Here is a 12688-nt window from a genome sequence, read left to right on the forward strand (position 1 = left end):
GGAATGAAATACAGTGCCAGGTATCATGAGACCAAACTAAGAAATTTTGCCTAAAAGTAGTCTCTTGGGCTAAAAGTACATGCAATTTTCATCTTTCTGGGAGAGGGTGGGAGGGACAGATGCAGTCCCAAAGTAGGCAGAAGTAGACTCAGAAGAGTCCATCCATATCAGATCCCTCTGAAACCTTCCTTTGGTAGACTGCTCTAGACCCATTAGAAACATTCTGAGAATTTAGAAGTGAGAAGATGAACCTATTCCAAAATGCAGAATTATGAGCAAGAAGATTAATTTTGTGGTTCTCTAGTAAGCACGTGGATTGCATTTGTTCTGTTTCACTGTTTTCATTAGAAAGATGTAGTTGTGTCTGGTTTTGTGTCTGTTTTGTGTAGTACAACAGCTGTTGTACCTAGTTTATGTTCACTGAACAACACCAACATTTGAGTGTAATGAAACAGAAATAAAAATTTAGCAGTATGCAATCATTACATGGCATTTGCAATGGTCTTTTGTTGTGCTTTGAGTTTTCAAGTAATGGCTGGAGTTACTTTGTTGTCTAACAGATGCTAGCAAAAGAAAAATGGTAATCCCTGTTTGATATGTATTTGCATTTTAACAATGATTTTTATTTAATTCCAGATTAATTGGCAGTGCATCTGTAGCACTGAAAGATCTTGTAGGTAACCAAAGCAGATCTTTTCCCTTCAAACTCATACCTCTACTGAATGAAAGGGGACAAGAAACTGGAGTGAGTAACTTATATTTTCTTATTTTGCTGTATTCTTGATCAAAATGCTCCAGCAACAAGGCTAATAACAATTTAATTCTTGAAAATGTCTAGCAAAAGCTCCAGACAGAGGAAATCTATAACCAGAGATAATTAAGTCTATACAATTTTGTTTTCTCTGTATATATTATATATTTGTATTTATGTGTTATAAATAATATGGACCACAGAGTATGCATGGAAATCAGCCTGATGTTGAAAAAGTGCATTTTCCAAGTACCTGATGGAGTTCCCACATGCACCTTTTTGCCATATGCTTTGTAACAGCTACCTGTGTCAAAGCACATGATCAAGTACATGTTCACTGCCAGCTCCCTTCAGAAAGTTACACAAGAACTTGCTGAACTTGATTTAGCACATGTTTAGATCTCAATGGTTATTAACTTGGTTATTAATTAAGTAGGTTTGGAACCTGGGACCTTACTGTGTTTGTGCAGTGTAGCTGCTAAGGCACTTCATACTGCATTCTGGTGTACTCAGTCATGAGAGACTCTAAGCATAATTTCAGTCTCAGCAGCTGCAGTTTAAAATCATGATTAGTTGGTCACAAGGTTGGACTTTTTTTGCTGACTCCTCTTGTTATTCTGGCAACTAGTAATAATAATGGTTAGTTCAATAATCCAAAACCACAGTCAAGCAGAAAAAGGACAATTCTATAATTAGAATGGAAAATGACGTACTGTTTTTCTTCCAGGATGCAGATTTGAACAAGCAATTAGAGAAGTCAGATAGGAAAATTTAGTTATGGTTCAGACTTGTTAAGTTGTTGATGAGATAGTGTTATTTCTCTACTGCCTTTGTTTTTCTGTCTGCAAAGTTAGGATATCACGTTGTCTGCCATGAATATTGTGGAACTAAAGCTAACATTTGTAGAACACCTTACATGCTTGTGTTGTGACAGATTTTTCTAAATATAAACACAGCAACTCCATTTCTTAGATATTATTTTAGAACCTAGTCCATTAGCTGAATTTGTGTAATCTTTATTGTTTGCATGTGTATATAGCTTAATAATAGTTTATTAACTTACTAGTAGCTGAGACCTAATAAAACTGTTGTGCCAATGAATAGTTAACTGTTCATGCACAGAGTTTGAACAACTTACTGCTTTTAATCAACTGTTGTGAATACTGTGGGCTACATAAAAAACCATTTCTCTATAGGCAACAATTGATTTGGTAGTAGGATACGAGCCACCAGCTGGACCTGCAAATCCAACTGATCCAGGAGGGACCAGTGCACAGGAAGGTATTTCATCCTTTTCTCAGAATGTTTTTGTTAAAAGCTCTAGGAGCTGTTTAAGGTAAGGCAAGAAGGTGATTCAGCAGCACTGTTCACCAGAAGAAAGCATGTCAAGACTGCTAGATAGATATTTCAAAGAAATTAAGGATGATTTAGAAGGTTAAAAAAAAAATTGCCATTTCCTGACATAAAATGGATTTTAGTATGATTTTCTCTATTTGTTTAAAAACTTTTCTAAATGGCTTTTGTTTAGGGGAGAAAGATTTTTGAATGCTCAAGGAAACAGCAATTATCTGCTGCAATTCTAGGCCTAACCAAAAAGCAGAGATGTTCCATCTATTACTTTCAATGTCAGGGAGCTTGGTGAAAAAATTTTCTTGATTCATTAAACCTCTTTCCCCTTGTAGAACAATTAAGTTTTGGAAGACACTGTTTTATATTAGGTTGATATTTGACTAGGCGATGAAATACTATGATCAGTAGGAAATATTCTTTGGTCTCTCTGTATATCATATTGACCAGGCTTCTCTCTGCTGAGAGAATTTTTGAGATCTGGTTTTCCAGACTCTTAAAAGAACTGTGAAATAACAAACTTTTGCAGTTGATTGGAAAATAATAAGCTTAATATCAAGGCTGTGTTTTTGAAGAAAGAAGGAAGTTTAATAAATGTTTAAGAAATGTAAATTTATTTTAGAGAAGTAAATCAGTTTGACCATTATTTGGTGATAGATAGTAACATAAGAAGGAAAAAATTGAAATCAGGAGTCTTCTGGAGGGAAATTTTGATTACGCTGACTTCTCTCAGAGGCTGGTTTTGGAGAGCAAAAGGATAAGTAATATAAACACAAAAGTTGTGTGTTGAATTACTGCATTTCAAAGTAATTTTATAGAAATGTGGACTTGAAGGCTAAAATTCACCTTTATGAGATTATTTGATAGCTTTTAAACTTTTTTCAATTATAACATACAGATAAAATAAAAAATGGCAGTTTTTTATCTAGTATCCAGAAACTGCATGGAAATAATTTCAGTGTGAATTATGAAACACACTTTAGTTAGTTATTGTAAACACCTATTTCCCATGAAATGAAATCAATTTCCCTGAGACAGCTACAGCTCAGTTTCAGGAATTAAAAATTAAGTGCTAGGGTAATGTTAGCTGCATGGATCCATTGAGGCAAATGCATTTTGAGAGATGTTAGAGAGGTGGGTGTGGTCTTCTGCTTATGAAATACTTAGCATGTCAATCTCTCTGGTTTTATACATCTCTTACAAGGACCATGAGGGACTTGATTGTACAAAGTGATCATCAGCCTGTAATTTATAAAGTTAGAATACATTCTGGTAATGCCAACCACCACAGACACAGTTCATCCTTCCTCTAAATTTTACCATAGTCACTGCCCAGTTAAGAAAAGCTGTAAACACAAGGAAGTGGCCACTTTTGTGGTCTAGATATTTATGGATCCTATTTTGCAATTCTGGAATCTCAGATTATGATTCAGTATTATAGTCTCATGTGGTTGCAGAACTGTCTTCCACAAAGGCATGCTGATTTCAGAGCTGTCAAAGATCCTTACTGAAAAACTTATTCCACACTTAAATGTTGTAGAGAAGGATTCAGTTTTATTTTGGATGGCAGACCCTAAATATATTTGTGCATTCAAGATTCTGAACTAAAAACCAATGCTGTGCTATAGCCTAGTCTTGCTGCTGGGAAACAGCAAGATTCATTCAAAAGCAATGTTTATTCAGCTGGAATAAAATTAATCCCTTGTGGTGAATTGTGAACTAGTTGGATTACAGCTCAGCTTTGCTTGAATTGGTTGATTAAAAAAAATGTATGGGAATTGTATTAGACACTCTGCATCCAGAAGAGAGACTGATCTAGAGTTAGTTTGGTTAGGATATGAGTTGTTCTTAAGCAGGCTAGAACGACTTTCTAGCTTTCAAAAGGAGTTGGAAGGATGTAGTTGGCAAAAACATTATTGATGTGAACTAATAATAGAATTTTACTGGAACTCTTGGATATCAAACTCTTGTTCCTGTAACTTCAACAGCATGTTCTGCTATTAATTTATTAATTGCACTGGTTTTTTGCTGTCTGAGATGGAGAAGATGATGGAGGTTACGAGGATGGGTTGGATGGTCCAGTTGGTGGTATCACCCCAGCAGTTCCAAGTGGCACAAAGGAAGCCCAGCTGGCTAAACGCATCACCAAAGGAAAGAAAACACGGAGAATCCTCTCTAACAAACCACAAGATTTTCAGGTACTAAATTTATTAAATATTGCATGGTCCCTTTTTCTGCTGAGTATAACAGGCTTTTACACAGCCTGAGCATAATTTAATGTCAGCTTATCTAATGCACCACAGAGATAATTAGCCTCTTAATTTGAAAGCCAGTATTTCAAAATTATTCCTCAGATGTTCCTGTTACTCAGATGTCTGATTTTGTACAGTTCTTACTCAAATAGGGATGAACCTTATTTGCTGTATAGTTGTACAGATTTCAAACTACTGTAGCAGCTCTAAAAATAAATGGTAAAGGCAAATGAAAAAACCCCAGTGAAATAATTACCTGCAACTTGTCTTGTAAAATTAATTACTGTCATAATTAAGCTTGCAAAGTCTGGTTTGAATTGTCAGCTACTTCAGGTTGGCTAACATTAGTATAATAAGGAATTGTTGTGATCAGGATCACTGATAATATAGAGAATAAATCAGTACAAATATTTGATTTTTTTCAGATTCGTGTTAGAGTCATTGAAGGTCGTCAGTTGCCTGGGAATAACATAAAACCAGTAGTCAAAGTTCATGTTTGTGGTCAGACACACCGGACAAGAATCAAAAGAGGAAATAACCCATTTTTTGATGAAGTAAGTGGTGTAAGAACACGCTAGCTGAAGTGTTTAGGCTATCAAATGTTGAGAAGTAGTTAATACAATTTTCATTATGATCAATTAATACATTTTTAGTCATATTTATGGGTAATTATGGCTAACATGCATTATACCATTCCCAGTCCTTTTCTTTATGTATTCACATCACTAAACACATCTCTATCACTGACAGTCTTAGCAGATAAAGCTAACTAGAAGGAAGTCAAACTTCATGTGAGACATATGGAATGTTTTCTTTGGTGCAGTTGGCCATGTGACAGAATGACTGAGTAGTTGTGTTCACGTTATAAAAATCTCAGAAAAGTTAATTAGAAATCATTGTTGAACTCTGTGGTGTGTGCAGGTGAGTGCTCAGTGCAATGCCATAGGACTGCCACAGAACCTGGAGATGTCACTGCCTTGCTACCTGTGTTTTGTAAAAGCACCACTAGATTTCTCTGTCTAGGCAGGGGATCTGTGCATCAAACACACTGAAATACAGGAGAGAATTCAAAACCAGCTAAGGGACACAAGAACGATCCCATAGCTGAAAGATTAATGTTGCAAACCTGAAGTGTAATAGAGAAAATGCTGAGGATGACTCTCATTATCTGAGCATGTGCGGAAAATTCAGAAGATTTTGGAATTGCACGGCAAGCATGTTTAACATACACAAGCAAGACCAAGGAATTTATAAAACTTTAAAACTTGAACTAAGCTGTGGGTAGCAGTCAAAATTTATGAAGCCATGGAAAAAATAGGGATGGCAGAAAGTTGTTTGCACCTTATATTGAAATGATTCCTTGGCAGTCTCAATATCCATAGTAGTCTAAAACTGGAATACAAATCACTATCACCACTAACCCTAACAAGGCCCCTTTGACAACTACAACAGTGATGGTTAGACCAGGATTTAATGTTCTAGCAAATGAAATTCATAGTTTCTGAAGTTGCTCGCCTGAGAAAAATATGAAGTGCAGAGCAAGGAGCAAAGGGCAATGCTGGAAGTTTGCAGCACAGTTATGCTGACAGTGTTTGCTCAAATGGAAGTTGTACTGAGTTAATTTACTGAATTCACTTTTTCATTCTGCACTAAGTTACCACATAATATGTCCAGCAAGAAGGTGGGGTGAAAGTACTGTATCAGGTATGCTTCACATGCCTCTTAAAATAATGTTTTTGCATTTTATGTTCAAGAAATTATGTGTTTATCACTTAAGACAGGGTTTTTTCCTTGTTTTTACCTTGACAGATATTTTTCTACAATGTCCACATGACTCCTTTAGAGCTGCTCGATGAAACCGTTAGCATTCGGGTAAGAAAAACCAGTGCATATTCACAAGGCTGCTGCGTACCTGTAACATCCTCTGGCCATTTCCCAGCTTGTTTAGGAACATTCCTGTTTAATGCTCCTCTGTCTTTTTAGGTGTATGATTCTCACTCTCTACGAGCAGACTGTCTGATGGGTGAATTTAAGGTGGGTATGAAGAAAGCTCCATATCGGGACTAAGTGAAATAAAATGGGAGAAAATTTTTAAGTACGGGTTTTAAATGTTTACATTTATACTTCTTTTTCACGGGGTCAGAGAATTACCTGATGATGTCTTGCTACTCAAGCTAGAGACCATTTTCCCAAAGCACTAGTAAGCAGATTTTTTTAATTGAGTAGAGGAGTATTGTTAAAAAAATTTGTGTGATTTATATACCAAGTTCTCCAATTTGCATCCAGGCAACTTTTTCTTCTTTTGTGGTCAGGTGATTATTTGATGTGAGGAAGGGTTTGAAGAGATAATTTGATTAGGTAGCTAATAGGCAGAATAGTGGTATGTATGGTGGCATAAAGACACACATTCTCAAATAATGTGGAGGGGTCTTCCCTTGGTCAGAAGTAAAGCAAAAACAGGGGTGGAAAATTCATTTAGTTAAAGTCATTTCTATGGTTCTGATGATATTAGTGAGATGGTCTTCATTTGGATTTGTTATTGTCAGCTCTGGGAAGTAGACATCTGCCTGCCAAGAATTCCCATGTAATGCAATTCCCATGTAATTCCCTTGTAATGGCTGCTGGGATCAGCTCTTACAACACTTTCAGTACTGGCTGTCTCTTCTGCTTGCTTATTTGGTACTGCATAATTCAAGAGGTCTCTAGACCAGCTTTTTGCAAAAATATGCAAAGAGGGAAGAGTGCTCTTTTGGAAATGAAACACTTTGTGCCACAAACCTGATTGCTTTTTGCTTCTCACTGCTTATTTTCTGTGTGATTTCTAGTGATTGAGTCAGTGGTGTATTGCTGTGTGGAAGATTGATTATTCACTAAGCAGGTGACAGCACATCACTCAGCTGCTTTCTGTTCCTGCAGGCACACATTCCAAGAGGAAACCACAAGGGTAATTCTGTCTAGAAAATCACCCTTTTAGATTTCACCTGCAAGGAATACTGGCCCCAACTGCATGAGCAAACATACTTACATTCCTGAACATGTTTAAAATCTGATCCAATGAATGAGGCAATCTCGTCCAGATTTGACACACTGGGGAGAGAAATGGTCATAATTCTTAATAAAGAAAAGGAAATTATTCATTAAAAAAAAAATTCACTTCTGGAACTGAAGGATGAAATGTTGAGCAGGAAGAAAGAACAAAAGTGTTCTGATAAGCCTGTCTGAACATAAAATAATGAATGAGGGTAGGGAATTCAAGAAGCAGTAAGCCAGCCCCATCTTGTGTCTCTGGTAAATGAAAAAGCTGGGGATCCAAGAAAATAAGAAAATAACCACACATATTATCTTTTCTTGCATTTTCTTCTTGGCTGCTCTATCCCTTTGAAATCTCTCATTTTTCAGTGTAAGACATTTTCTCTTTCTCCTCCTAGTATTATTCTATGTAAGCTGTCTTGTGTTTGTGACAAGAGAACAATGTAGTACTGCCCATGAAAAACATGGGGGGAGTTGCCCCACCATTTTTCTGTTTTGGTATTTCTTCAGAGGTAATGCCTTTGATCTTTATTTCAGATTGACATTGGCTATGTTTATGATGAGCCTGGTAAGTAATGGTTACTTCAGAACTTCTTTCCTTGAAACTACAAGTTGAAACATTTCATTGAATTTCTAAAGTAAGAGAAGAAAGTTAATGTAAAGTTATTTAAGTTTGCTGCTTTAAGTATTAACTTCCAAATATCCAACAATATATAACTCTTTTCAGTGAATTCACAATGAAGTACAAGCCCCTTTTTTTCAAAGACCTAAAATTTGAAAAATGCAACATTTGATAACTATCCCTGAACTAGTATGCCAAAATAGTTTGACACCAGATTTCGTTTTGGATGACTCTATTGAGACCTGTCTGGGACAGGATTATTTTGTTAAATAATTAGTGCAATTTAGGATAAAGCATACTTTTGAAATAGCTCACTGCTTATATGATGTCTGCCATTATGTAATGGGCATTACTGGGGACAGTGGTGATGTTTGTTTTATTTCAGGCCATGCAGTCATGAGAAAATGGCTTTTGCTGAGTGATCCTGAAGATACAAATTCAGGAGCCAAAGGCTATATGAAAGTCAGCATGTTTGTCCTGGGAACTGGAGATGAGCCGCCAGTAAGTTGAATTTAAATGTTTTTCTTCCACTCTCCATCCCACAGATACTTATTTATGTCCCCCCAACATTGTTTTAATACTGTATAATTTGCTCTGTGAGCAGTACCTAGAAGATAGAATCTACTGGTGGTTTCATCCTGTTCTAAGTGGCTAACTCAAAGCTAGTTTTGTTATTCTGCTCAGTTAAGCAATCTCCACCATTTATGGATGCTCCTTCACGTACTGGCAGCAGAGATGTGTTAGCCTGGCTTTGCGTGCCAGCTGATGTGTAACTCTCCTTAGCTTAGCTAAGCAGGCAGAGCCACTGACACCAGTTCCAGGACTAAGTCAGGGATGTCTCCACTACTACAAAACATAGACAAGCCCATAGAGAAACCAGAGTACTACCCAAATTTCCTGGTGAAGATCAGACCCCTCAGTAATTACAAGTCAGGCACAGGTAATTTGATGCAGATGAAAGCAGCAGGTAGTTTAAATAATCCAATCCTTCCTGTCAGCTGTTCTGTCAAGGTGAAAACAGGTGATTTTTTTTCTTGTAATGCTTTTCTTACCAGACCATTGCCTGTATTTTTGCTTTTCTTCCTGCCTGATATTTTTGCATACTGTTCTCCTTAGCTGAATATAATGTGGTTCCCAGAACCATGGCAGATTGCCTTTTAGTTTCATATTAACTGTTCCTCTCTGCTGTTCTCACACTTCTTGAAATCACAAGGAGATGTCTAGTTGTTTGTGGTGTGTTTATTTTTAAATGAGGAAGCAGTAAGTTCTGCTAAGTTATATCAGACTTGTAAGCTTTTCCTAATTGTAATAAATGCCTTCTCATGAGGTGAATATGAAATTTGCATTAAGTTGGCATTTTACATGTGCCAAAGTCATCTTTGTCTGATGATGGTGATTTTGAAAGTGTGATTACAGTGGGCTCCTGCAATTGGGTACTTTAGAGATAAAACTGAAAGTAAAATAGTTTAGCTGGAATTAAATTTTTGTGGCTTGATGATTTGGTACAGTCTCATTCTTCATCATGAAACTGACACCAGTCTTTAGCTAATCAACAGTTTAGCTAATTACCTTAATTCTAATTCTCTACATTGCCTTGTCTTTTTTGTCTACAACTGTATCCTCCAACAGGTTGAAAAAAGGGAGAGAGATAATGAAAGTGATGATGTGGAGAGCAATCTTTTATTACCTGCTGGGACTGCACTTCGATGGGTCACTTTCCTTCTCAAAATCTACAGGGCTGAGGACATTCCACAAAGTATGCAGCTTCTCCCTCCTTGTCCATTGGTGTTTGAACACTTAGAAATAGTTATTTGTGTCAGCTGCTCAGAATAGAATATAGTTGACTTTTTATCCCTTGCTAGCATGTTTTCTCCCCTATATCTGTGCCAAATAGCAGTGTCTTCAAATACATGTATAATGTTTTTCAAAGTGATGCCTTTAAATTCAGGAGCACATCAGCACTACATATGATGTTTGAAAAATCTATATTCTTAAAATTGCTCCTAAGCCAAAATTCTCAGTTTTTACCTGCAACACTTCTGAATTTTGCTTATCAGGTTAGACTTTATTCTTCCTAGATCTGTGAGCTGGTTGATTTTGGTAAGATTGCAATGGGCAATTTATTATTTAGGAATAATAATAGTAATAATAATAAAATAAAAATAGTAATAATAAAACAACTACCTTAATTTAATTTTTGACGCTTCTCCAGTGGATGATGCTTTTGCACAAACTGTCAAGGAATTATTTGGAGGAGAAGCAGACAAGAAAAACCTGGTAGATCCATTTGTAGAAGTTTCTTTTGCTGGAAAAAAGGTAATATAGTAAATATCTGTACCTTTGTATTCTAATTGTAGTCCTGAGAACAGATTTCATAAGCCAACATGAGTTTTTAATTTTACTGTAACTATGGAAATAAAAAAATGAAAAAATAAAGTTCAAGAAAAGATAGCAAAAAAATAAAGTTCAAGGTACAATAGAAAGGGTGTAAAACTGATGACTAATGAAAGGAATGTATGACTAAAGGCTAGAACTGGCATATGCCAGATTGCTTGCCTGCCAGTGGTTCCTGATTGCTTTTAGTACTTGGTGATACAGATCTTTCTGCACAGATTAACTGCATTTGTACATTTAAATAATGATGTGTTCCTTAGAATGCCAAATTTGATCTGGAGCACAATTGCACAACATATATTCATTGCTAGTAAATTTTTTGTCAGTCATTTAATATGCTGCATAGTCAGGTTACCACACCCAGTAGTGTAAAAGATCTTAAGAAGACATGACCAGCAAATAATGCAGCCTCTCCCCTATGATATAGTCTTCATCTACCCTAAAATCTGCATAAAGAAAGCTGGAATCAAGTAATTCCTTCATCTCATTTCTCTGCAGTGATAAAAGCAGAATAAATTGTGGTTTGTGGAATTAACAAGCTTTAACAATTTCATTTATTTGTCACTAGTGAAAAAAAAAAAAACAGGATAACCTAAATCTCACATATAAACACTGTTTCAATAGTTTCTTTTCCTCTGAAACTCATTAATGCTGCATATGCAGATTACTCTAACTGCACTTATCAGTGGAAAACTCATTGAGCATCAATGGCTCATTGCAGCTTTAATCCAGGATTCACTTACTACTACCCCTAATTTTTCCAATCAGATGATGATGTGTTCTAAATCATAGCTAGTATACTTTTTTTTCTGTTTTATCTTTGATGTTGCTCTGTTGTATATTTGATTTCATTTTTGGCAGGTTTGCACAAACATCATTGAGAAAAATGCTAATCCAGAATGGAATCAAATTATTTATCTTCAAATCAAGGTCAGTTTTTTTATCCTTGTTTCTGCAGTAACCAGCCTTTTCTTGGAACTTAAGGCATTGCAGAGGTGAAAAAAAGTAATGAGATTTTTTACTTTCATTGCTTTTTTATTTCAGTTTCCCTCAGTGTGTGAGAAAATAAAACTTTCAATTGTTGACTGGTGAGTTATGACTTTTAATCAAATTACTTAAAAAGCTAAATAATAATAAGCAAAGAATAAGAAAATATGAAAAGAAGATAATAAGAAAAGTCTGGTTCTATAGATGTCAGGTATTTTTACAATACCTTTATGGTTTCTTTACCAGAGATCTGATTAGTGTAACATGAGATTATTTTTAATTGAGTGCAGTGAGAACTGAGCACTGTCACTGTTTAATGATAGTGGAAAAGTCAGGTGACTTATTCATGGATTACAGCCCACTTTTGTAACTTGTCATTACTGGTTTTGTTAGTAATATTGAAGCATTTCAGGCCATAGAAAATGTATGTACCAGTAGCTTGCCCCTGGGTGTGATGACTAGCATTATATTTAAATAAAATTTTTCTCTTTTTTCCTTTTTTGTAGGGATCGACTTACAAAAAATGATGTAGTTGGAACAACATATTTAAGTCTCTCAAAAATTGCTTCTTCTGGAGGAGAGGTTGAAGGTAATTGCTTAAGCAGTGTGTAACACACAATCTTCTCTTGGGTTACACAGAATGGCAGAGATCAGTGTTCTAAGAAAGTATATATTTATCTATAGTTTCTCAGTTCCCTGGCAACAGGATTGTCTATTCCTTTTGAAATATTCCAAACAATGCTCCTAGAAAGCATTCTATGGGACTTTAAAAAGTAAAGTATTAAAATTTTCATGACTGAACCACATCATGATGGAAATAGCAATAATTCAAGCTTTGGTTTTCCACTATATATATATGCTAATGAATTGAGTAAATTTGCCAGTACTTTCCCAAATTCAGAAAATGATGTGATATCACAATCTACCATGTGTAAGATATGCAGATTTACTTAGATGCTTAATAAGATACTTAATTTCAAGACAATCTGGAGTCACTGCTTCAGAACCATTTCTTCTTTGGACACTGGTAAACAAGACTCCTTTTGCTACTTCATAAGAGTCTCTGTTCTGTCTCTGAGAAGAGAACCTAAAAGCTGTGGAGTGCTCCTGAGTAGTTATCCTAAAGGAACTATCTAGAACCACATACTCATTTCCTGGACACCACTGGGCTGCTTGCAGATGCTGGGATACCTGGGTCAGTCTCTGCTCTGATCAGAGAAGCAGGCACTGCATCTCATTGCACAAGTGCTCTGTATTCCTATTTTGTAACTCTGATTTTGATTTCACTGCTATGATTGCAGACAA

At 35.9% G+C, this 12688-nt stretch overlaps 1 protein-coding gene across 2 annotated transcripts in view; it reads left to right on the top strand.

Moving 5' to 3' along the window:
- The window catches only part of MYOF (myoferlin), a 61548-nt gene that overhangs the window by 12425 nt on the left and 36435 nt on the right, over positions 1-12688 (top strand). For both annotated transcript variants that reach the window (XM_058810787.1, XM_058810788.1), the window contains exons 4-16: positions 637-745; positions 1948-2032; positions 4136-4296; positions 4776-4904; positions 6160-6222; positions 6334-6384; positions 7918-7948; positions 8388-8503; positions 9632-9758; positions 10215-10318; positions 11258-11326; positions 11441-11484; positions 11890-11972. In XM_058810787.1, the coding sequence (XP_058666770.1) occupies positions 637-745; positions 1948-2032; positions 4136-4296; positions 4776-4904; positions 6160-6222; positions 6334-6384; positions 7918-7948; positions 8388-8503; positions 9632-9758; positions 10215-10318; positions 11258-11326; positions 11441-11484; positions 11890-11972 (1172 nt within the window). The remainder of the gene's footprint in view (positions 1-636; positions 746-1947; positions 2033-4135; positions 4297-4775; positions 4905-6159; positions 6223-6333; positions 6385-7917; positions 7949-8387; positions 8504-9631; positions 9759-10214; positions 10319-11257; positions 11327-11440; positions 11485-11889; positions 11973-12688) is intronic.

The sequence above is a fragment of the Ammospiza caudacuta genome, chromosome 9 (genome assembly GCF_027887145.1).
Source record: "Ammospiza caudacuta isolate bAmmCau1 chromosome 9, bAmmCau1.pri, whole genome shotgun sequence".
Lineage (NCBI taxonomy): Eukaryota > Metazoa > Chordata > Aves > Passeriformes > Passerellidae > Ammospiza > Ammospiza caudacuta.